General features: G+C 50.1%; 1 protein-coding gene across 20 annotated transcripts in view; it reads right to left on the bottom strand.

Annotated features, from left to right (window-relative positions):
* The window catches only part of NRXN2 (neurexin 2), a 332,982-nt gene that overhangs the window by 159,361 nt on the left and 147,375 nt on the right, over nucleotides 1-26,246 (bottom strand). For 9 of the 20 annotated variants that reach the window (XM_089781141.1, XM_089781138.1, XM_075939200.2 and 6 more), the window contains 6 exons: nucleotides 20,889-21,272; nucleotides 19,748-19,951; nucleotides 15,392-15,418; nucleotides 7,590-7,709; nucleotides 6,697-7,081; nucleotides 6,082-6,272 (listed from right to left, as the gene is read on the bottom strand). In XM_089781141.1, the coding sequence (XP_089637267.1) occupies nucleotides 6,082-6,272; nucleotides 6,697-7,081; nucleotides 7,590-7,709; nucleotides 15,392-15,418; nucleotides 19,748-19,951; nucleotides 20,889-21,272 (1,311 nt within the window). The remainder of the gene's footprint in view (nucleotides 1-6,081; nucleotides 6,273-6,696; nucleotides 7,082-7,589; nucleotides 7,710-15,391; nucleotides 15,419-19,747; nucleotides 19,952-20,888; nucleotides 21,273-26,246) is intronic. The other 11 variants (XM_075939211.2, XM_075939215.2, XM_089781142.1 and 8 more) reach the window with 3 other exon arrangements.

The following is a 26,246-nucleotide window of genomic DNA, read 5'->3' as shown; positions in this document are numbered from 1 at the left end:
CCAAGCAGCTGTGCACATGGCACTCACCGCCCTCCCCCCCATTGGAATACATATGAGCAAGCACTGAAAGAAGAACCTCTCACCTGTGCAAGATGTGGTACTGGTTGTAGAACAGGAGAAGCCAGAGTGTCTAGGGGATTGCTTATGACTTCTTGCTGGCCAGTGAGGCAAACAGATGTGCTCTTTGTGAGTAGTTTGAGTAGTTTACAGAGGAGGACTCTCCAATCTTGGGCTGTAAATAGCCTTGTTTCTAAACAATTTGCCCAGATTTGACCTCTTAGGAGTGGTCCCAGGACCTGCTATATCACAGATGGGGATACAGAAATTTGGTCCTTAGCCAAGACAGGAAAAGATCCCACAGGAAAATACAGACTTGAGCAGGTGGAAGATGTGTGGTGGATGGATGAAGGTGGCCAAAAGCATTGGATAGTCCTAGCCTGGTATGGGGAGACCTGATTCCATTTGTGCATGAGCAAGGACATAGAGGAAAACAGGACATTTTAAATAGGGTTAAAGATATATGCTGGTGGCCAGGCATGAAAGCAGATACAGATCAGTGGTTTAATAATTCTCTGCAGTGTGATGTGATTAATGCTGATCTCAGGTTAAAGTATGCATGCCTAAAAGTTGATGGTTGGGAGTAAAATTGCCTAGTGCCTGGAAAGAGAAGGTGGTAGCAGATAAACAGGTACCAAACTTAGCAGAAACTTACATAAGCAAGTGGCAGCACAGCTAGATATAGTAGAGCAAAACATGGACAAAAAACTAGGCTGGGGAAAACCTTCTTTAACATGGGAATTAGCAGAAACGTACAGGAAGTTTTCAGTGCAGAAGCACTCTTTGACACACGCCTGGGATGGTTCCTGCTTTACGGTGACTCAAATCAGCCCCAGTGTTCATCAGGTAGAAATCCTGAATGGGAAAAATGGGAAAGCCCAGCAACAACGGTTTCATTCCTCACAGCTCAAAGATTGGCAGTGTAAACCACCTGACCCACACAGAATAATATAACTGTTTTCTCTATCCTGCTGACCACTTTTCTTGGCTTGCAAGAAGGAACGGCTTGGCCGTTGGAAAATACACATTGGATGGGCTTGTCAATGTCTACCCCAAAAATGAGGCAGGAAAAGGCCAAAGAAGTCCTTGACTTATTATCGCCACTCTTACACGGGTGATTCTTTCATGTTCATCCTGTGATACTGGTCCAGATTCTCCCAGTATATCCAGGGGAGAGGATGGAGTAGGGATGTGGGTGTTTGTTCTCCCCTGTCTTCCCTCTCACAGATTCTGAGCGCAAGCCATGACATCCCACTGTTGCCCTAGCACTCCAATGTTCATAAGTATCTGGAGTCTGATGCTGCCCAAATTCTATGCTGGATCTGTGATTTCTGAACCTGTGGTGGTGCTTGCCTGCTGGAGCCCAGGAAGTAAAATTGCTGTGCCACATGCATGGATTCTATGGGAATGGGAGCAACCCTCTGGCCCTGCAGTGTCGCTATAAGTTCCACACTGTTGACAAATCCTCAGGTTGCCTGCCCTGGGAAAATGCTGCCAATTGTACACAGATTATCACTGCAGAGTCACTCAAGTTTTGCTATGAAATTGAGACCATACCAGACTCCATCTCATTCTTCTGTAAACCACAGTGGTCTCAAAAGGGACAAACACCATCCAAAGCCATAGTCTCCTTGGTGATGAAAGGCGCAGAATATTCCTGGTTTCCTCCACAGTTTGGGAACCAACCATGCCCTTACATGTCATTGTTGCCGGCTCCCAGATGCCTCCACTACCTGGAGAGGAACTGTAGCTGTCTCTAATCACACCTGCCAGCAAGAATATCACATGGTTCCTTGTAAACAGGGAACCACTAAACTGGGCTATAGCTCGACATGAGCTGATTCAGCAAGGTCCCCCAGAGTGGGTAGTTCCATTAAAAGGCATACATTGTGACAAGCTCATGCCAACAATTTGGTTCAAATTCTATGGGCACCTTTCCATTTCAGAAGGAGTCCATGAGCCTGGCTTGTACACAACAAAACTGGACCAACAACAAAAAACTGTTTTAAATTTTCAACCCTCTGATCACAAACTTTGCTCCCCTCTGCCATTTCCGAAGGATCCCTTATTCCTTATTTTAAGAAGCCTTTTCCGAAAGATCCCCGTCTAGACTGGCGCTTTTTTCCAGCAAAGCTCTGAGCCGGAAAAAAGCGGCAGCCATGTTTATGCAAATGAAGCGGAGGGGATTTAAATCCCCGCTTCATTTACAATTGCGATGTGTCTAATTTGCATCCCTTTTATGGAAAAGGGATGCAGTCTAGACACAGCCCATATGTTAAAATTGGATCAACAAGAATATTTGGTTCTTCAACCTTGGACTGCTCCGAAGGAAGTTGAAATACAATTTGAAGGCATGGTCTACAGTGCTCCAGAACAATGTCACCTTAACCTTAGCATGTGAGCAAGCTCAGTCTCTCACTCAGAATGTAATCACAGGAATAATTTGGCAAACCATACCAGGATAAATTCCCACAGAGGTAATCAACTTAATTCAGCTCCATGTAATGGAGGAAGAACTAGTCCTCCAGCCCTGGTGGAGACTAGTTCATGCTTCGTACAATCACCACCATCAAAGACTGGTTATTCCTGAAAACTGTGGCAGGCAAAGAAATCAGAATAATACACCCAGTAGTCCCACTGGGATTACAAATTAATGATAATTCAGTAATATACTTCGGAGATCCCAACACTTGGGCCTGGGAGAAAGATAATGTGTGGAGCACGTAAATATAAAAAGGTATGGTTCGGGCTATATTTGTAAAGACCAAACACTGGCGGAAAATGATGAATGCTTCTCTCCACAACCCGAGAATAACTCACTGTGCCTTTGATGTTATCCAGGAAGATGGGCCTGTTTTGTCTATGTTGGTAAAACGTGTGTGTTTGAGAACAAGATGTAGCATTGTACTGATTAATGGACATTGGATTCAGCCCATGGTGCCTGACCTTAATCGTCGTTTCTGTAATGTAACCACTGCTGTCAGCTGTGATAGTGAGTTTACTGTGCCTATATAGACAGTGCAGCATTTAAAAGCCTATCCTGAGCTCTACAAGGATGTTTCCCTCATTTCACTGGGAATGGGTCCCATTGCTATTAAGGGATGACTAACTCATACCTCCTTACAAAGTGAGCTTCAGAAGCTCTGAGCTATGGTGGAGAAGGCAAACTGAAGTTTCACCACCATAACCAGGAGATCTCCAGGCTAGCAGTCACAGTTTAAAACACAGGCCATCACTCCAGGCGGAAGATTATGCTTGGGTGGAGCCCTAGTGTAATAGGTCTTTTAAACATTACGTTTCACCCCATTGTGATGATCATTGGTTGCCAAATTATGCTAGTAATTGGTCTGGTTCTACTGGTTTGCTGGATGCAATGACTGAAGTGGTGGCTGCAATGGATTGAAGACCAGGCCCTCTATCACAGAATAAGGATGTGATGGGGATACCTGCTCAATGCAAGCACCTCATCAATGGGGGGACTTGTTACCCGCCAGCTCTATGTTCTTGGGGAACCAAGCCATAGTATTAATGGAAGAGCCCCCCACCAACCCCAGCCTCTGCTTGAACCAAAGCCAATACAAAAAGCAATGAAAAGGCAGGGGAAGACACACCTAAACCCCTCCAGACAAGGCCCTCTATTGGTAGCCAAAATACTGAAACTGACTAATGATGAGCTCCCTGGAAAAGACACCGCCCATAGCCAGGAATGATGTTTCTATTGTCTAGCCTAAAACAAAACAACTTTAGAATACTCCTTTGAACCATCTCCCTGTCTATGCATAAACAAATCTAATGTTCCTTCTTGAACCATTGTTGTTTCCCTACAAAACCCCTATGCATACTCAAGTAAAGTGTTCTGATGCCTTCAGTAGGACTTCATGTTCTCATGGCTGATTGTGTTGGGGGCTCTGCTCACCCTGTCTCCAGCACTGGATCCCCAGCTACTATCGCCCCCTGGGTACCTCGATCAGTTCAAGCTTCACGGAGTGGGGAGAGCTCTCCTTCCCCTTGCTCTACGTATAGCCTCCCGAACCTGCCTTATGTGATCAGTTAGGGCTAGCAAACCATAGCATTTGTAATCAGATTTAGGTTAGTTTTAATATTGTAGATGTTTTGTTTGGCTCCCCTTGCATGGTTACTACCTCACATTAAATAACTTTGGGTATGTCTAAACTACCCCGCTAGTTCGAACTAGCGGGGTAATGTAGGCATACCGCACTTGCAAATGAAGCCCAGGATTTGAATTTCCCGGGCTTCATTTGCATAAGCCGGGCGCCGCCATTTTTAAATCCCGGCTGGTTCGAACCCCGTGCCGTGCGGCTAAACGCGGCACGAACTAGGTAGTTCGAACTAGGCTTCCTAGTTCGAACTACCGTTACTCCTCATTCCACAAGGAGTAACGGTAGTTCAAACTAGGAAGCCTAGTTCGAACTACCTAGTTCATGCCGCGTGTAGCCGCACGGCACGGGGTTCGAACCAGCCGGGATTTAAAAATGGCGGCGCCCGGCTTATGCAAATGAAGCCCGGGAAATTCAAATCCCAGACTTCATTTGCAAGTGCGGTATGCCTACATTACCCTCCTAGTTCGAACTAGCGGGGTAGTGTAGACATACCCTTTCATAGTTAAGCTGGTTGCTTTTCTCTCTTTCTCTCCCTCGCCACTTGGCTTTTGGCTTCCCCATTCACTCTGCAGCAACACTCATTGTACCTAAGCTAAAGATTCCTCTAGCGCCCAAAATCCTGTGAGATTTGCTCAGTAAGTGGGTTACTAGCAGAATGGTTATGTGAAAGTGGGATAGGGAGTTGCCCAACTTGGGTCCAAAGTACTGAGTCCAAGAGCCCATGAGGTCACAGCTTGGCTCTTCTGTGCAATCCAGACAACTGAGTCTAGGGACATATAAGGGCAAGGGATGGAATCAACTAGTCAACTACCCAATAAACAAATGCTTATCAGGTACTCAAGTAGGAACTAGACTAATCACTTCCCCCCACCTTGCTGCCTCTTAAAAGCCAGTTCCACCCCAAGCACCATCTCTGTGGGGGGCAGGGGGCAGCAGCACGAACAGGGACTGAAACAGTCCCGCTTGCTCTGGTCCCACTGCTGATCCTCTCGAGGTAACCGCTGTGTCTCTCCCTTTGAAGTATACATGAGCCACGGATCACTCTTGTACATTTCGAAGGGGAAGGCGCAGTGGGATAGCGAGCATCCCCCTTATCAACTAATTGAGTAGCTGATGGAAATTCCATCGACTGCTTGATTAGCTGATTAATCAAAATTTAACATCCCTAATAAGGACTCAGCTTGTGAGTTCTGATTAGCCAGTCCTCTCAGATGTGTTTTGGTAATGGGTGTGAATGTGTGTGTGTGTGTGTTCATCTGATTCTAGGGTGGGAAGAACCTTGTTTTGGGGAATCTAGATCCTTAAGAGTAGTTCCATTGGGCGGGAACTGGCAGAAGGGAGAAGTAAGGCTCCATATGAGAACACTTGGCACAAGCAGCACACGGATAGAATTATCACCCCTCCCAGAAGAGTTGCCCTAGTAAATGAGCATTCTCCAAAGTAATGGATAAATCTGGTAACAGTCTAAATCAGGGAAACACCCCTGCTCAGTGTTGAGATGCAGCCACTTCTGGGGTGGGACATGGGACTTTTCACATGCACACAGCAGTGAGAGGCAGAATTTCAAATTCAATGGACATTGCTGGGGAGATTTGGCAGAAGAATCCAATCCAAGATACAGTCAGTGTTGGCTCTGTGGGAAGATTGCCCCACACCTCCATGCCACCCCTGCTACATCTTGCTGTCCAGTCTCCCAACATTGCCCCGTCTTCCTTGCAATGCTGCCCCCGTTGCCCCTTCACTACACAGTGCAACAGCCCCAGTTCCTTCCTCCTGGCCAACTACCCTCCCCCCCAATCCTGTGATATGGCATCTCCTAGCTCCACACTGGGACCAAAACTTCCTCTGAGGGGAGCAGGCCCACAGTGCCCCTCTTGGCACAGCAGCAGCTAGTGCAGCTCACCCTTGAGGTCCAGGTTGCGGGCACCATTGGAGTGCTGGGTGACAGTGCGGGAGTCAATCTTGAGTGTGTGGACATTGCTGGTGTCACGAGACACGATCACATTGTGCCACTGATTGTCGTTAACCGGCTTGTCCGAGTTCCCCTTCATCAGCGATGGCCCGTTGCCCAGGTCGAAGACGTAGTGGATGTACCTGCAGGGGCAGTGGGGTGTGAGGGGAAGTGGGGACTTGGGCAGAGCAGCCGCGAGTTGGCGAAGTGGATGGGCAGACGGGCTGGTTGGCAGGGCGGTGGGAGGAGAGTGTGCCCAGAGGCAGGACAATGGGCAGGAGACATAGGTCTCTGCGTGAGGCAGAGTGCCCTGAGTGCAGTGCACAAGGCAGAGCTGAGGGCAAGGCTCCCAGTAAGAAAGGCCGGGGCAGGGCTGAGGATCTAGTGGCGTGAAGCACTGTACCTGAGGAAGCAGCAGTAGGCCCACAGGGTGTACCACATGTGTCAGAGGGTTGGGCACTAGGCCTACTCACTGGGACAGGGACAGGACCCATTGCCCAGTGGGCAGGATGAGGAAACCAGCCCATGGCCTACTGGGGTGTGTGTGTGTGTGTGTGTGTGTCTCACCCCTTGACCAGCTCCACCACAATGAAGTCGTTGCCATTGCCGCTGTTGAAGAGGATGAGGCCATCGGTGGCTGTGGTCTTGAACTGGAAGAAGAGGTGCATGGAGGCGTAGGCCTGCAGCGTGGCCAGTGCCAGGTAGCTAGAGCGGCTCTTGAAGGTGACGGGGTCGGCTATGATGCTGCGCAGGCCAAAGCGAGCATTGAGTTCGCAGTAGCTGATGTCACCGTTCTTGCACAGGTCCATGTAGGGCAGCCCATTGAAGACCAGGCTGCTCAGGTGCCCAATGAAGTTGGAGGGCACCACGGAGATGAAGCGGCGCTCCGTCATGATGCCGGTCTCAATGTTGTGGAACTCCAGGCGGGTATGCGCGCCGGCCATCTGCCCTGCTTGGAGCAAGAGGGGGGCAGGGAACAATTACACACCAGGATGGGGCAGACTCTAGGCCTATGCCCTCCTCAGCCCCAGCCCTTCCCATGCCTCTCAGCCACTGCTGTACCAGCCCTGTTCTCCATTCCTCCACTCACCTTGCCTTACCCAGGCCTTCCACCCCCTGCGATCGCAGCCTAGTGCTCCCTTCACCCCAGCCCTTCCAGCCCTTGTGATCCCAGCCTAGTGCTCCCTTCACCCCAGCCCTTCCAGCCCCTGCGATCCCAGCCTAGTGCTCCCTTCACCCCAGCCCTGCCAGGCCTTCCAGCCCCTGCGATCCCAGCCTAGTGCTCCCTTCACCCCAGCCCTGCCAGGCCTTCCAGCCCCTGCGATCCCAGCTTAGTGCTCCCTTCACCCCAGCCCTGCCAGGGCCTTCCACCCCCTGCGATCCCAGCCTAGTGCTCCCTTCACCCCAGCCCTGCCAGGCCTTCCAGCCCCTGCGATCCCAGCCCTGGAGTCCTCATGTACCTTCCACAGTGACATTATCCACTGAGAGTTGCAGGCTCTTCCCACGCCGCACAACTCGCACCGTGTGCCACTCGTTGTCATTGAGTTTATGGCCAGCAAAGAGGGTCTCAGGGCCTTTACCTGAATGAGGGAAGGGGGGCAGGATGGGGGGGTTAATGCCCTAGTAGGGTGAGGGGAAATGGCAACAAGGCCTAGACAGCCCCCAGGTGCCTGTCCCTCCCCTGCCTGGATACATCCTGAACACATACATAACCTCCAAAACTCACCCAGCTAGCAGCACCTACCCCACTCCCTCCACCAATCCCCCCCCCCACCCATACCAACTAGAACACCCCCTCCCCAACCCCTTCTAGATACACATCCAGATGTTCCCTGCCAGACTGTTCCAGCTGGCAACAGGACGGGACTATGCAGACCCCAACATACACCCCATACTCTTGTACCCCTCTGCAGCCAGTACATGCCCTGATGGCAGAAAGCATGTAAAGGAGGATGGAGTAAATCATCAGCTCCACCTTCCCTCCCTATTCCCCTGCTGGGTGTAATTGCACACTCAGCCCTGAACTCATTCCCCACAGCACTAAACTCCTGGGCTGTGTCTACACTGGCATGAATTTCCGGAACTGCTTAAAACGGAATACTATTCCGTTTTCAGTTTTTCCGGAAAAGGAGCATCTACATTGGCAGGCTGCTTTTCCGGAAAAGCCCTTTTTCCGGAAAAGCGTCTGTGGCCAATGTAGACGCGCTTTTCCGGAAAAGAGCCCCGATTGCCATTTTCGCGGTCGGGGCTTTTTTCCGGAAAAGACTACTGGGCTGTCTACACTGGCCCTTTTCCGGAACAGTGTTCTGGAATAAGGACTTATGCCTCAGCGGGAGCAGAATAGTTTTTCCGGAATAGCGGCTGATTTTGTACAGTAGAGCATTGTTGCTTTTCCGGAAATTCAAGGGCCAGTGTAGACAGCTCGCAGCTTATTCCGGAAAAGCGGCTGATTTTCCGGAATAAGTGGCCCAGTGAAGACACAGCCCTGCTCTGCAGTTGCTGCACTGCGATGGTGCCCTATCCCTGTGGAGGCTGCAACAGCTGCTGGAGGCAAGGATGCCAATTCAGAGCTGGGAAAAAGCCCACCAGGAAATTCAGGCCCAACCTCTATAGCAGGGATCCAGCCCCCTGGCTCAGGGCTCCCTTCCGAGCACTGGGAGCCCATGCTGGTGCTCCAGCCTCCCCAACCCCACACAGGTCTGGAGCACACAAACATCTCCTAGCCCGGGCCCGCCTGGGCTCTGCTGTACGAGGGGAATGTCTTTCTCCTCCGTTGGGGGCCATGTCAGTGAGGATTTGTGGGGTTTTTTGCTTCTCGCTTGTGTGTGGCACCCAATGGATTTTTCAGAAGGGTCAGCAGCCCCCCTCCCAAAAAGTGATCCCTGCCCCTGCCCTACAGCATCCAACTGCACACTTCTCCTGGGAGTAACTGCACACACAGCCCTTAGAACACACCTACACTCCACTACAAGTTAACCCTCTATGCTATGGGGTATAACCACACACAGTGCCTTTTGGTACACCTACAGCCCACTACAATGTCCCACTGGGTGCAATTGTACACACAGCCCAGAGCACACCTACACTGCTGTATTCAGTGCCCTCCCCCAAATATCTGTCTGTCTGTTTGATATACACACACAAGCGCTCACATGCCCAGGGGTTGAAGACATAACACTGAATGTTGCTCCTGCAGAATGTGTGTGTGTGTTTGTATCTCCACCTGCTGGTGAGCAAGAAAATCAGCAAAGAGAATAAGTGAAGAAGCGATAGGTCATCTTGAAATCCATCCCTGCACCTCCAGGGAATTCAGAAATGGAGGGCTGGGGATCTCCAAACCACAGGTTAGGAAAAAAGTAATATCCATAGCTAATTCTTCCCTGCTGTCCCTGCTACCTGGAGCAGCTCAATCTCTCATTCACTCCCAGCTGGTGGTAATGACCCAATAAACATCCAGCTGCTAAGAGGAGCGCCCCCTTCCCCCCCAAGTCTATCATTCCCATGCAGGGTGTGTCCTTAAAGGAGGCTGGAAGCAGACCAAGAATTTGTAAGTGGTTAATGAATCATTACCATTAGGCAACTAATTCATTGCATGCAGGGCTTAATGACAGGTCACTGCACGGCAGGATGCAGCTAATTAATAATTATTATAATGCCTATTAATAACTGCATGGGAGTCTAACAGATACAGGTGGACATGGTGACCAGAAGGACTAATCTGTATTGCTGTAGGGCCTACATTATTTACATGCTTACTAGCCATCCCAGGTCTGGGGAGAAATGATTCACTAATTATTTGGGGCTAATAAACCCAGCTATATAGGGAGAGCCTAAATTAATAATCATAATAATTCATGTGGTAGTGGATAATTAATCAGTTGGTATGTTGGTTGCATGAGTTATCAATCCCAGGTATACAAGGGAAGGAAAGGGATAATAATTTGTATTGCAATAGGACTGTCACCAATAACCCAGGTCTATGATGGAATGATTTGTTAGTAGTTTACATATTAATTACATGGGGGCTAATAAACCCCAAGGAAATCGTAGTGGAAGGGGCCAATTAATTAATTTATTGCTACTTTGGGCCTAAATCGGGTGATGGGCAACTTCAGGATAGCAGAGGGCTCCAACATCCCTAAAAACCCTCTGGTGGGCCAGGGTGGTCCACCAAGTGACCCCTGCTGCTGTGAGAACATATGACACAGCAGTGAGTCCTGCTGTAACACCACCCATCTGCACTGTGTCATGTCACACATACCCATGGGAAGGCAGAAGAGCCTGTGCCCTCCCTTCTGTCAGTAAATTCTGGGCACTGGCCAGTGCCACCAGGCCATCCCAGGGCGAGTCTGCTGTAACAGACTCTTACTCCAGCAGCTGCCAGGGAGAAGTCTCTTGGTTGATGGGCCAGATGAAACCCCCTGGCCACCAATATTCCCTCTCATTTTTTCCATCCATGTGGGGAATCAGCAGAGCCAATAGCCTCTGGGCAAGGTGCAAGGGGTGCCTCTGTGCCCCCAGAAGGGACAGGGCAGAAGGGATGAGGACAGGGGCAGCCAGCCCCTAGTGCTGCCCAGAGCATGTAGCACAGCGCTCCAGCATTGATTTAAAGAGCAGGGACGGCCGCCCCCTTTGCTCCCCACATTGATGGGCCTGTGTGGAATACATTCTGTTATGTGCCCCAAGGCATATGTGGATGTGCACCACCAGTAGAAACACATGGGCTGCGTCTAGACTGGCAAGTTTTTCTGCAAAAGCAGTTGCTTTTGAGGAAAAACTTGCCAGTTGTCTACACTGGCCGCTTGAATTTCTGCAAGAACACTGACGATCTCATGTAAGATTGTCAGTGTTCTTGCGGAAATACTATGCTGCTCCCGTTCGGGCAAAAGCCCTCTTGCGCAAATGCTTTTGCGCAAGAGGGCCAGTGTAGACAACGCGGTATTGTTTTGCGCAAAAAAGCCCCAATGGCAAAAATGGCGATCGGGGCTTTCTTGAGCAAAGCCGCGTCTAGATTGGCACAGACGCTTTTCCGCAAAAATCGCTTTTGCGGAAAAGCGTCTGTGCCAATCTAGACGCTCTTTTCCATTAAAAGCATTTGCGGAAAATCATGCCGGTCTAGACGTAGCCATGCTGTGGGCCCTGTTCTAATCAGCTGGGTGGCATCTGAATTTCTCCTGGGTGGCCACGCAAGTGCTTAGCTTACAGGGATCACTTATAGCCACCTGTTGTGCAACCTCAGCCCATTGTATTAATTGCAGTAACTCTAACTACTCTCCATCCATATGGAGGAGAGGGGCTAAGTAATCAGATGCTAACTGTATATTGAAGTAGGACCTATACTAATTGTCTGGCTCTAACAATGCAGTTCTCTAAGGGAGTGGTTTATTAATTATTTTGCAAGTTATTAATTTCACCCCCCAGGCGAGTAGAGAGACTGCCTAATTATTATAATTGCATTCCAGAAGGATCTATGTTAATTGCATGAAGGGGACTAATCAGCCCAATTTTGCAGCAGGTATGGCTAATCTGTTACTGTTCATACTCCGCAGTGCAGTAGGGTCTAGATTATTCATTTCCAGGGGGATAAACAGCTCTGGTCTCTGTGATGGGGCAGTTACATGTAGGACAATGGGAAATAGTCCTCTCTACCCACTCACCACACACACTCTCCCAGCACATCAGCTCCTCTGAACCAAGCTTGCCTAGGTGGGTTCTGCCATCTGGTGGGGAACTTGGGACACTGCAACTCCCCTTGGTGCCGTTTTGCTGGTTGGGTTAGTACCATGGGGATCAGGGTAAGGATGTTAAGAATGAGTCGATTCTCCTCCCCTTGCTGCTTCTATCAGATGGAGGCAACAAAGGGTGGGGGCTGAGTCCCCCGCTGGCCCCAGGCTCTATGCGGGCACTTCTGCTTCGAAATGCACAAGAGCCCCCGCTGGGGATTCTTGTACATTTCAAAGCTGGCAACCACTGCAGCCCAGAGTTAGCGGGACTTCCTGCTGGCCCCGGGGTGCATGTTCCACATTCCTCCTCTGAAATGTACAAGAGCCCCCTATATTTCAAAGCAGGAATGCAGACGTGCCTATCAAGTAGTCGATGGAAATTCTATCAACTACTTAACTAGTAAATTACTCGATATTTAAAATCCTTAGATCAGGGATGATACTACAGCTTAGTGCGGTGTGGGGTGTTCAAGGGTTCCTGACCTCCCACAGGTCTCCAGAGTAAAAGAAGTAGAGGGAGCAGTTGGATTTACCCACCCCAGGACAAAGATTTCTCCTTCCCTTCCCTTCGGGATACAGTGGGATGCTGGTTGCTCCCACACCTCGGGATGGGGATTGTAAAGGCAGTAATTGGAGTGGGGGAGATCTAGTAAGGAGATACATTCCTTCACCCCCCCACCAAATCACTGCTCCTCTGCCCCCTTCTACATATCACAATCCTCTGTCCCTCCACCTCCAGAACCACCACCTCATTCCCCACCCCATCATCATCCCTACATCCCCACCTCATGCCCATTCCCAACTGCCTTCCTCCACCTCACCCTAGTATATTCCCTTCACTTTTCACTCCCCCCCCCACACATCTCTGCACTAAGGTTCTGCCCCATGGTGTAGGGTTCTCCATCATTCCTTCCCTTTCTAGTCTCAAATATGGCTTCTGGGGTCTATGTGGAGCTGGAACCCACCCACCCACCAAACATCTGGGACTCTGTCAGGGTGAATGCTGAGTGTGTTTCCCCTACCTGAGGGGAGTGGGTGACTCGGGGGAGGGGGAGGCAACTCAGCATTTTAGATCAGGGACTGTATGAGAGACATGAAAATATGTGTTGGGGCTGGGAGCCAGAACTTCTGGGTCCTCTCCCCAGCTCTGTCTCTGTGATCTTGGGAACTGGTCAGTTCCTGTCCTTATGTTTCAGCTTGCCCTTCCATGACCTGCTAGTAAATTCTTCACCTGCCTGGCCCCAGGATGAGTTATGTGGGTGAGATGTTCTCCTCTCACCACATCAGGAATCCACATGCACAAGAGCTGGGTCTTATTTCCCCCATGGGGCCCCATCCCTTTCTAGCCAATGAAATGCCATTGGCCCATCTACGCACCTGAGTCCAAGGGGTGGAGCTCCTCGCTGTCAGGAAATGCATCACACCTGGGGGTTGCATGTCACTGCTGGGAACGTCTGCAGCCCTGAGCATGTGTGAGTATAACCACAGCTGCCCCCCAGCCAGCACATATCACCATGTGCTTCCCCAGCCAATACATATGTACATGTAAGGTGTACTCCTCTGGCTGGAACATTAATGTATGTAATGATGTGACACACACCTTAGCTGGCATACATGAATGTGTAAGACATACCTCTGCTGACAGTCTTTATGTAAGACAGTGTTCCCCAGCTGGCATGCAAACATCTCCCTGGCCAGTGCATGTATATATCAGTGTCTCCCTGCTTTGTGTGTGTGTGCTGGTCCCAGTTGGAAGGAGTAACATCTACTATCCTGTGTGTGTGCGCTGCCATCTACATGAGTGAATGAGACCTGCTGCAAAGAGGTGTGGCGGCTTCAGAAACTTGACGGTTCAGGGATAAGGACAATGATTGTAAATGGGTTTGTTTTTCCTATGAACCAGCCAGTAGGAGGGGCTCAGAGTTCACACAGAGAATGTGATTAGATCACCTGATGCTGGGACACATATTGGACATTGTACTTTTCCACAGAAAGCGTGAAAAGGTTTAAACTGAGCACAGAAGATTCCCACCTTTGGAAAAATCTGTATAAAAGTGGAAAGCCAAACAATAGGGGCACCTGCCAGCGGTTACATTACCCCTGTTTAGCACCCAGAATGACTGCTGGAAACCTCTAAGACTGAACAAGGGGAAGGATCAGACCCAGGCTAAGAGGCTGTCCAGCCTGCGTGAAAAAATTATTAAAACTACTGTTCAGGTGAAGTATTGCATGTAACAAGGTTCTTAGTGTATTAGGCTTAGCGGGTGTGTTTTATTTTATTTTGTTTATTAACCTACATTATTCTGTCTGATATCACTTATGACCACTTAAATCCTACCCCCAACTCTGTGCCAATGCTGGAGGAGACCAAAGTGTCTAGCTAGCAGGACAGGGTAATGGGACACCCCAAAGGGAAGCGAGGCAGGCTCGGTTGTATTTCAGAACATCAAGTGACCATCTCAATGGGATTTCTGTGCCTGAATTCATCATGGTATGTATCTAGGACAGACTGTGATGTGACTGGGTGGTGTTGTGCCTGTAACTGTGTGTTGCTTGTGCAGGGAAAGAAAGACCAAGGTGCTATGCTGCCTTGCATTAATCAGCCCAAATCCAGGTGCCAGTTACTTACCACCAGGGATCTGCAATTTGCCTATGGGAACGTGGGTGTGTGTGCTTAATTTGCCCCTACCTCACCTGCTGAGCAGCTCCATACTGGGCAGGGCAAGAACCATAAACCAAAGAATCCTTCTCAGTTGCTTGCAGTAGGGGGGCTTTATGACACCCCATAGTGTGTTTCCAAATTCAGCCTGCAGGAGCAGTAGTGCATGCAGGCTGCAGGGAGGAGGGCAGCATTTCACCAGTGCCCCAAGGACCAAGCCATGGGATGGGGGGAAATGGCAGGTCCTGTCTTCTTGAAGTGTTTCAGGCTCGGGTGGGTATGGGAAGCAGGACAGTTCCTAGCCAAGGTCCCATCTTGGATGAGGCTCTGTTAGTATCTTACATGCAGTAGAGATATAAAGCTCAGGTGTGCACCTACAGGGCAGGTGCAGTGAGTCTGAGGCAAGGGGAAACTGAGGCAAGAAGCAGCGAAGTGACTCATTTTAAGGCAATACACTCAAATGAGCAGCAGTGGAGCTAGAACCTAGAATTCCTGACCCCCCGTCCCCTGCTCTAACCACTAGACCTCACTTTTCTCCCTGAGCCAGGATAGAACTCAGGCGTCCTGACTCAGCTCTTCTGCACTAATTCCTACACCAGCTCCCTTCAAAATGCTGAGATAAGAACCCAGGCCTACCTCCCAGTCCTCCCATGCTAACTGCTAGACACCACTGCCCTCCCAGAGCCAGGAACAGAACCCAGGAATAATCCCAGATCCTCTACAAAATCCTCTTTTGTGCAGCGTCATAGCAATTCAGCTACCATACAGTGCTTGTCACCGTTCCATTAGGACTGACCCCCAAAATTCACCCAGTTCATTTAACTAACAGAAGAGAGAGAGAACATGAAATAAAAATCCCAAAGGTAAAGAAGTGACTTACTGGGGTTACAGCCTATCCTGACACAGTCTGAGACGGGGGCCAGGGTGATGGGGGTAGGGGGAGAGAGAAGAGAACGCAACAGTTTTACATCCTTCAAAGTTACTTCTGCAAACAACCATCCAATTCACAGCCCACCATCCGGGGACAGACGTGGGTCAAGGTGGCCATTTGAAACCTCTCACATGAAGGAAGGGGACCCCGAATTTGGTAGGAACTGGTCCCTTAAAGGTATTCCACCTACAGCCCCAAACTACCTTCCTGGCCAGTGATGGAGCTGTGTCATTTCTTATTGTGACTGGCCAGTGTCTGTACCACTGGTGCAACCAAGATGTAGGGTCATAGGCATTTTTGCAATGCAAGTTATAACAGTCATTCTAATGATGACACCGCAGGGCTCGATTTTGCCAGGTGTCGGACAGACACTGAACAAAAAGCCAGTCCTTGCTCCTAATGAGCTTCCAATCTCCAGCTACAAACATGTATTGTCCTGCTTTAGCTCCCCCAGTCTAAAGCAGAACAATGCTGTCTTATGTGGACATGGTTGTACCAGCAGAGAAGTGCATAGCTATTTTTAGGGGAAGGGAATATGCTTTTCTGATGAGAGCTTGTCCACATGGGGAAACTCTCTAGGGCTATGTCTACACAGCAACGTTATTTCGGAATAACCTCAGTTATTCCGAAATAATGTACTTTGCGTCTATACAGCTAGCCCGTTATTTTGAAATTAATTTGAATTCTTATTCTGACTCCTGTAACTCTCATTGTATGAGGAGTAAGGGAAGTCGGGGGAAGAGTGCTCTCTCTCGGACTTACTGCTGAGTAGACAGCACCAAAAGTCAAAATAAGCTATTTTGACTTAAGCTATGCAATTAGTGTAGCTCAAGTTGCATAGCTTATTTCACGTTTAGCTCTGCTGTGTAGACAGGCCCTAGCAGAGCTTGGCAAGTGGAGTAATTATCCCAGAAGATAATAATTTATTCCAGGACAGAGTGTTTACACAGGGAGTTAATTATTAATAATTAATAACCATTCTATTGTAGCTATGTTGGGAAATTTCTCCATGTGGATAGGTTCGAAGGCACCTTTATCCTAGCATAATTGCATCCTCACTTGAGGCTGCCTCTGGATAAAATCACTCCCCAAAACTGATAAGCTGCGTCTAGACTGGCATGATTTTGCGGAAATACTTTTAACGGAAAAGTTTTTCCATTAAAAGTATTTCCGCAAAAGAGCATCTAGATTGGCACGGATGCTTTTGCACAAAAAGTGCTTTTGCGGAAAAGCATCCGTGCCCAATATAGACATGCTTTTGTGCAAGAAAGCTCCGATGGCCATTTTAGCCATCGGGTTTCTTGCGCAAAAAATTAAGGTGCCTGTCTACACTGACCCTCTTGCACAAGTATTCTTGCGCAAGAGGGCTTATCCCTGAGCGGGAGCGGGAAAGTATTTGCGCAAGCAGCACTGAATTCTTACATTAGAACATCAGTGCTCTTGCGCAAATTCAAGTGGCCAGTGTAGACAGCTGCTTTTGCGCAAAATCTTGCCAGTCTAAACGCACCCATAGAATTACACTAGGACAAACTCAATGTGTGCAGCAGTGACAGTTATCTTGCTTTGAAACTTAATTTTTAACTGGTTTGATTAACCTGCTTTCAAATCTCGGTATGGATACTCTAAAACAAAAGGGACCAAGAAAAACTGAAATAAGAACATCTATGCAAAATTTGCATCAGTTTGGGTATGTCTACACTTGCACCCTAGTTCGAACTAGCGATGCAAATGTAGGCATTGGAAATAATCAATAAAGCGGGGATTTAAATATCCCGCGCTTCATTAGCATGATCTCGCCGGCATGTTACTCCGATCAAGAGCTGTTTCGAAAGTGAAAGTGCGCTCCTCAAAAAATGAGGAGTAATGTTAGTTTGAACCAAAGGTGTTGGTTTGAACTAACGCATCTCGGCACGCACTTTCACTTTCGAAATAGCTGTTAATCGGAGTAACCCGCCGGCGAGATCATGCTAATGAAGTGCAGGATATTTAAATCCCCGCTTCATTGACTATTTTGCATGCCTACATTTGCATCCCTTGCTTTGTGGGTGACTAGGCCTGACTGAATTTGTTTGTTAAAGGGAATTGGCCTGAAAGGGTTTATAAGGGAAACTGGCCTAAACCAGTGTAGGAAGCAGATTTGCACTGTTGGGTTGGAGGGGAAGGGGGACAATGAGGAGCAGGGTGAGGAGCTGACCAGAAAAAGGGTCATGGAAAGATCCCAGTTTATTAACTGGTTTTTGATGCATCTTTACTGTCCCAGCTTAAGGTAGGGCCAGCTGGGCTTAGGAAACAGAGCCAGGATCTGGGCCAGGACCTAATTCCTCAGCACATCTATAAGGACTAGACTGTCATGTTTAAACCACTTTAACACAAACTGGTTTGGACAGTGGTTTGGTTCAGAGCCACTTTATAAAGTGGATTAACTTGGAACCAGTTTAGAAAGTGGATTGGCCACATCTAGTACAGACATTGACTAGGCTGATGCTTCTCTTTTTTGTGGAGAGAAGGAAGGTTTATAACCTTTAAGGGGGTTCACACCCAATTCCCTCCAACTCATGGGGCTCATTCTCCTCCCCGCAATTTGCTGAGATAATCCCCACCCCTTTGACAAATGGCCACCTTGCAAACATCAGCCGTGCAGCGGGCAATGTGGGGGATGGACCCCCTTTTTCCTCTCCCACCCTGGCACCCCCAAACAGTGCCACAAGGAGGATGAGAACAAGGAGGGGTTAACCCCTGCTGAGCAGCCCCATGTTCAGATGTATGGAGGGCCTCCTCCCCCAATTTACTTCCCCAACCAGGGTCCTCCTGCACCCAGCATGGATTAGGGGGCCAAGATTAGGTTGCCCCCACTTGCTACCACCTCCATCTACCCTGGGTAGCCCTGGAATCTTGCAGAGATCAGGGAACACTAGACCCAGCACCAATGCAAACTGTGAGGGGGCACCCCCTTAGAGGGAGATGTGGTGGGGGGCCCAGTGATCCTGGGTGCTGACAACATCCCCAAATCTGGGAAAGGACATTATGAGAAGCTGAGGGTGTTGTACAGCACAGGTGTACTCCTTAGGTCCATATGAAGGGCATCAGTGTCACTACAGAGGTGCCCATATCCCAAAATAGCCAGAAGATAAGAGGTTAAATAAATGGTGGGATACCATGGGCCACCTCCGATCTGCCCCTCCCCCCATACCTAGAAAGGTTGAGAAGAGTTCTTGCTATTCCCTGATCTCTGCAGTGGACAGGACATCTGGGCTCTCTGGGGAGGAAGGAAAGGGGGCTCCATTCCCACAGGCTGCACGGATGGGTCTGACGCACGTTGTCAACCGCAACAGAACAGTGGGGCGCAAACAGGCGCGGGACCAAAGAACCAACAGGGGGAGCTTATGGGGAAAGGAAATGAGGGGAGGGAATTATCTCCATGCAGGGAGGGACAGGAAGTTACCCCATAGGAGAAAAGAGATATGAAGGGAACAATGTTTAGCCCAACGGGGGAAAGAGAGACTGGATGAGAGGATGAGGGCAGGTGGGACAGAAGGAAGGATCTGGAAGGGCAACGTGTCACAAGGGAGATGCAATGAAGTGGGGAGGATGTGGGAGCGCTGTAGATTTAGTTGTGGGGGATGGATCTGCAGGAGTTTGGGATGGAGTAAGGGTGTTGTGGAGATAGGGATAGGGTCTGCAGAGGTTGGGGATGTAGTGAGGGATGCGAGGTTGGGCTTGAGGGGCCACTGTGGATGGGCAGAGTTTGGGGAAGCTGGGGGAATGAGAGGCTAGGGTAAGGGTTAGGGGTGGGGTTTGGTCCCGGCTGCTGCTTGCTGGGCTGGCAGAGTCTGCGCCAATGAAGGGTTAAAAACAGTGGGCTAGAAATCACTCCAAACCCTGCCAGGCATTTAGAAAGGTGGGGAGCTCTTTCCCCTCCAAGCCCACCAACTCCAGCCAACCAAAGGGATGCCAGTGAGTTGAAGGGCCCCTTCTGCCCCATTGGCCAAGCACGGTGGAGAAAGCAGGTCCCATACTAATCAGGGAGCCACCCTCTGGCACCAGCAAAGCCAAACTGGGCATGAAGGTGAATCCCCCTGGAAAAAGGAGTGTCTTTCTAAAGCCCAGATGGGTACAGGAGGGCTCCAAAGTAGGAGTTGACCCCTCAGCACAGGTGCAACCCAGGTAGGAGGGTCAACTTCTCACAGGAGACACCTGGAACCAGTTGCCAAGGGGGAGGTTGAAAGTTCTCTGCTTGGGGGTGACCACCAGGGAGCTGGTTAACCCCATCAGCACTGGGGCATCCCCAGGTGGTGGGGCAGTTACCTAGGTTGACGGTGAGCTTCATCTGCCCGCCGTCAAGCTCGAGGCGCAGGGTGTCAGCCGACTCCTTGGAGGTAGTGGCCAGCATGAAGCCATAGGCCCGCTGGGACATGAACCGCAGGGACACATCTTCAGCCTCTGTGTGCATCACCCCTGGCAGCATGATCTTCATGTACATACTGCCATCATAACTCAGCACCGTGGCCTCTGAGGGGTGAGGGCACAGGGGAAAGAGGGTTTGAGAGGAGGCAAGACAATAGAAGTGGGAAAGAGATGGTGAAAAAAACAGGAATTGGGTGGGGGGAGGAGGAGAGAGAGAGAGAGAAAGAGAGAAGGTGAGTTAGATTCTGTCTTATGCTGCAACACTCAGAGATCCTCTTCTCCCAATTCCAGCCTCCTCCAGTCAGAACCCAGGAGTCCTGACTCCCAGCCTCCCTGATCTAACCATTAGACACCACTCTCCTCCCACAGCCAGGCATGGAACCCAGGAGTCCCGAGTAGAACTGGGCAAAGTTTTTTGGGCAAATCCTTTATTAACCTCAAAATGCAGCTTCAGTCAACCCCCAACTCTTTGCCAATTTAACAATAATTCACCAAATAGTTTCAGAGGAAACAGATATAGGTGATGGACTCATAGGGGGACTTTGGCACCATTCACAAAACTGGGAGGCATCCCAGACACTTCTGCCATTTTAGCCCCGTAAAGATGTCCGCAAACAGCCCATTGTATTCACCCTAGACAGACTTATCGTCGACTTTTAGAATGGCTGAAGATTCTGGGAATGTTTCAATTCTCTTTGACCCAAACTCACTTCTTTCCCTGATTTTTTTGAGCTGCCAGTGAACTAAGGAATCTGCTTTTCACCAATTCTGTCCTGATGCCAGGGCCCATCTGTCTCACTAAGAGGACAGGGGTACCATGTTTCCCATCACTGACCCTTACACAGACATCTCACATGCTGTTGAGGCAGACACCCCCGGCCTGTTCCCTCACCACTTCCATGCCCCCTCACCTCACACCCACCCTTCCCAGGTACTCGGTGCCCCTCCCATGAGGCCCTCATCTCACACACCTGGGGTTCCCCTCTATCTCCACCTCCTACACACCTTGTCTAGGTAGCCAATGCCCACGCAGCCCCCTCACCTCTCTCACACACTCTGCCCAGGTAGCCAGTGCCCAGGCAGTCACAGATGAAGCGGTTCCAGCCCTCACGGCAGACTCCCCCATTGCGGCAGGGTGCACTGCTGCACTGCTTGAGGGTCTCCCGAGAGCAGAAGCTGGAGACGCCAGGCACACTCTGAACCTCGGCCAGGCGCCGCACGTCCCGGCTCTTGCCATCGATGAAGAGGTCCCGCACGCAGCCCACATAACCATAGTTGAGGAAGGCAGTCCACACCTCAGGGGGTAGGATCAAGTCCAGACGGTTCTCGGGAAGACCCCCCAAGTACATCTCACTGTCCAGGTCCAGGATCTCGCTCTCCCCACTGGCCAGGAATGGTATGCTGCGGCTATTCACGGAGATGGAGCCTGTGGTGGGGAGCCAGGCATTACAGGGCAGCATGGGCAGTGGGCACCACCCCAGCAAGGCCCAGATGGGAGGGGAAGGAAATGCATACATAGAGCTCCACACACACATGCACACAATACTAACAGGAGCCAGGTAAGACCTTGTTGTTCTGGGTTGGATGTAGATGCTGCCCTTGATTTAAGATAGTTGTAAAAAGCCATTAAGCCCCTTTATGACAGCAGGCATGAGGTATTATGTATATAATGTATAGACAAGGAGAATGACTAGCACCTAATCTCATGCTTCAGATGACTGCCTGAAAGGATCAGGACAAAAAAATTCCCCCCCGATGCACAGTTATAATGTGTGGCTTCCCCAACCCCTTCTTCCCCCATCATCTTCCTCTGAAGCATCAGCCACAGGTGGTAACAGTCGCCTAGGGCAAGCCAGTGATCTCAAGTGGTACAGACAACCTTCTGTTACAGTTGCTGGCTGGCAGGTCTTGCTGACATGCTCTGGGACTAAGGGTATGTCTACACTACAAAGTTAGTTCGAACTAACGGACGTTAGTTCGAACTAACTTTAATAGGTGCTACACTAGCGCTCCGCTAGTTCGAATTTGAATCGAACTAGCGGAGCGCTTAGTTCGAACTAGGAAAACCTCATTTTACGAGGACTAACGCCTAGTTCGAACTAGCTAGTTCGAACTAAGGGCTGTGTAGCCCTTTAGTTCGAACTAGTGGGAGGCTAGCCCTCCCCAGGTTTCCCTGGTGGCCACTCTGGCCAACACCAGGGAAACTCTATGCCCCCCTCCCGGCCCCGGACCCCTTAAAGGGGCACGGGCTGGCTACGGTGCCCGTGCCAGGTGCAAGCCTGCCAGCACCCAGCTAGCAGACCCTGCACCTGGCACGGCACAGAGCCACCCACCCGATGCCCCCCAGCCCACCCCCTCTTCCCGGGACCAGGCTGGCGGCTCCCGGGAGCTTGCCCTGGACTGCAAGAGGCGGGCACCTTCCTGGGCTAGTGCGGACATCGTGGACCTCGTCCACGATCTCCGCACTAGGCACAGGAAAGTGGCCGTCTAGGGCAGGAGAGCTGCCAGCCTGGCCACCCAGGACCAGGTGTGCATGAAAATCAAGGGGGTCCACTGAGACCCCCGACACTGAGCCCTGAGCTTACAATGGCCGTCCTGGGTCAGACCAAAGGTCCATCTAGCCCAGTAGCCTGTCTGCCAACAGCGGCCAACCCTAGGGACCCTGGAGGGGATGGACCGAAGACAGTGACCAAGCCATTTGTCTCGTGCCATCCCTCTCCAGCCTTCCACAAACTTTGGGCAGGGACACCACTCCTACCCTCTGGCTAATAGGACTCCATGGACCCAACCTCCATCACTTGATCTCACTTCCCTTTAAACTCTGTTCTAGTTGTAGCCTTCACAGCCTCCTGCAGCAAGGAGTTCCACAGGTTAACTATTTGCTTTGTCAACAACAACTTTCTCTTACTAGTTTCAAGCCTGCTACCCATTCCTTTCCTTTGGTGTCCTCTAGTCCTTCTTTATGGGAACTCAGGAAGAACTTTTCTGAATGCACCCTCTCCACCCAACCCCTGCTTTTAGAGACCTCTATCCTGTCCCCCCTCCGTCTCCTCTTTTCTAAGCTGAACAGTCCCAGTCTCTGTAGCCTCTCTTCATCTGGGACCTGTTCCCAACCCCTGATCATGTTAGTTGCCCTCCCCTCTCCCAGCCTTTCTCTTCCCCTCTCCCACCTCCTTTTCCCAGTCTCCCCCAGTTTTGTTCAATAAAGACAGAGTCAATGTTGGAAGAAACGTTATCTTTATTTTGTACCTCAATAAGAAGGGGGGCTAGGGAAGGGTAAGTGGAAGGAGGTGAGGGAGGAATGGGGTACGAGCCCCCGATGGGGAGGACTGGGCTGGCTCTGCAGGCTTCTGGGGGTGGAAGCTCTCCTGCAGCCCCCCAATTGCCCCCTCTCCCCAGATGGCAGCCTGCGGCAAGTGCAGCCGGGCTGATGGCCGAGTGGTGTGATGTGCCCAGTGTGGGCACTCAGGGCACTCCAAGCCAGAACTTCTTTGCAAGCGGGGCACCCCTTAGAACTGTGTGTCCGGGGTGGGGGTCGGGACCCTTTAAGCGCAGCCCTCGGCTAGCCTGAGACAGCATCTCCATGCTCTAAGTCCTCCTTTTATGCCCTGCCGGCACTGCTTCCGGCCATCCTTAAGCCCTGTTCAGAGTCCACTCAATGTGGACTTACTAGTTCGAACTAGCAAAACGCTAGTTCGAACTAGTTTTTAGTTCTAGATGCGTTAGTTCGAACTAGCTTAGTTCGAATTAACTAATTCGAACTAAGTTAGTTCGAACTAGCGCTGTAGTGTAGACGTACCCTAACTGATCACCAGATGTAGAGTAGGGAAGGAATTTCCCCCGTGTCAGATTGCAGAAACTTCAAGGGAGGCAGGTTTCACCCTCCTCTACAGCACAGGGGTATGGGTCACCTGCTGAGATCACCTGAGCTTCTCATCTAGTCAATTCCCTGTCATTGCTGGGACTTCTGACATTGGTAGCCTGTTGGTTTCTCCTGTTTTCTGCTTGGCGGATGGGGCTCACAACAGATTAGTATCCTGAGAACTGAGTTAATCCTTGGTTCAATTGAAGTCATTGAGCTCAACAGAGGGGTATTTGAATGGAATTTAATAACCAGAGCTATGAAGAGGTCATACTGATTGCTCGAATGGTCTCTTCTGGCTTTAAACTCTAAGGAACAAGCAGCGGAAACAAGTGGTCTCAATCCCAAACACTGGCAAAATGCTAAGCACATGTGGGTGGAAGGGTCTCATTGGCTGTTGCTTTTTTGGGGGGGGGGGGTGTTTGTCTGCAAGAGAGAGGTAGAAAAAACAGAGTGGAAAGAAGGCAGCAAGGAAGCACCAGACAAAAAGCCACAGAAGCACTGCACATGGGACCTGAGAAGAAGCCAAGGTAGAGCTTTTGTGCCAAGTTCTGGCTAGAAAAGGGTTTGGAGCTGTAAGCAAAGAAACTATCTCCAGTTGGATTCCCGCCTTGCTCAGAAAAACAGGACTTCGTACATTCCTTGAGAATAAACAAGATTGTATCATAGATATCTGACTCCACCACCAATTCTCTCCTACTAACTAGAACTAGGTGTGTTCTCAATTTTTAGTAACACTGGTAACGATAGCAGATCCACTCCTTGGAGATCTAGCCTACCCCTTGCTTCCATGGCTCATGACACTGTACAAGGGCAGCTGGGACCACAGTAAGGAGGAGTTCAACTACAGGCTGAGCAAGTGAAGGATGGTGGTTGAATGTGCTTTTGGGAATTTAAGGGGAAGGTTTAGGAGTCTACATACTAGGTTAGACCTCAGCGAACGCAACATTCCCTTTGTGGTAGCAGCCTGCTGTGTGCTCTGCAATATTTATGAGAGTTATGGGGAAAGTTATCAGGCAGGATTGGGGGGCTGAGTGCCTAGCCAGAGATTCTGAGTAGCCATGGGCAATGAGAACACAGCATGGGGCAGTGCAAATCAGAGAGACTTTGAAAGAAAGTTTTATGAATGGCCAGTTTTGAGAGTTATGCATGTTGCTCTCAATGAGGTGCCCCTGCATTCAGTGTGTTTGCCTGTAATCCCCCACCCTCACCCCTCCAATACAAACAATAAAGAGACTGTTGTTCAGAGATCATGCATTTTTATTTAGGGAGGACAGCAGGCACAGAAAAGAAGTCCATGTTGGGACCCGAAGGGAGTGGGAATCAAAAATGCAAGGACAGCCTTTTGCCTCCTGAGACCCTGGAGGTTGTGTGAAGCTGCCCTTGAGTCCCCCAACTCCCATGTTCTGGGGTGCCTGGGGGGTGGAGGTTGGATCTGGGTGAGGAGGAAAAGTTATTTTGCACAGGGAAGGGGGAGTTCTGGGGAAGGTTCTTCTCCAGGCAAGCTGTCAGGTGCTCCATCACAGCCGTCAGGGAGGAAAAGACAATCTCCTGTTGCCTCCCCTTGCAGTTCCCTGCACATTCTCCTCACCTGCTGCTCCGCTATCCTGTCCTGCCACTCCCCTTGCATCTCTTCCAGGGGCATATTCCTCCACTTCATTTGCTCCTTAAACATGTCTTCCCTTGTCCGTTTTCACCTGCCGATTTGTGAAAGCCAGACAGCTGCTGGAGCCAGGAGAGTGCCCATCAGGTTGCCTGCTGTTTCCACTGCAATGAAAAGTTACAAGGGCACATATTACAGGAGATACACATTGTGTAGCCTAAAACCTACTCTGATAACATACAGCAAAGGTCCCTCTAAAGACAATGGAGATGTATTCTGTGCAAGGTCAAAGTTATGCCATAAAGTGGTCACTGTACAGCAGATACACAGCAGAGCTCTCAAGGGAATATCTGGACTCACATGATTTGTAGGCAGGCATGGTAAGGGGCCGCATGATTCTGTGTGCAGGAGGGGGGAATGGGATCTGGTCATGCTGGTGGGGCAGGGCAGTGGCTCACAAGGCTTCCCTCCCTTGTGTCCACAACAACCCACTTCCCAGGAGAATGCTACTTTTCCATCCTGCAGAAGCCTGCAGGTGGGCGAGAGAACAGGGTCGTGTCATACCAGCAAAGCAGGGCAGTGGTTCACCCAGCTTCTCTCTTCTATGTCCACCACACCCTGCTTCTGGGAGAGTACTACTTCCCTATCCTGCAGAAGCGTGTGGGCAGGAGGGAAGGAAGGGCAGCAGCTAGCTAATAGCTTCCCCTCCTCCTTCATCCAGATTGCCATGTGAGATATCAGTCTTCTCCAAATCCCAATGATAGGGAGCTGATGCTGACTGAATGTGGTCATAAACCCGGGTCTTATGTTGCAACCATTTGTACTGCAACCACTTACTGATGGCTTGGCGTGGGAAGGCGCTCTACCGTGAAGGACAGAATAAGGCCTCCTCAGAAACCTTGTGAGAAGGACCAAAGAGTTCCTATCTGAGAGCT

Source organism: Pelodiscus sinensis, chromosome 11, assembly GCF_052426305.1.
Source record: "Pelodiscus sinensis isolate ZL-2025 chromosome 11, ASM5242630v1, whole genome shotgun sequence".
NCBI classification, from domain to species: domain Eukaryota; kingdom Metazoa; phylum Chordata; order Testudines; family Trionychidae; genus Pelodiscus; species Pelodiscus sinensis.
This window is presented reverse-complemented; position numbering and strand designations above follow the sequence as displayed.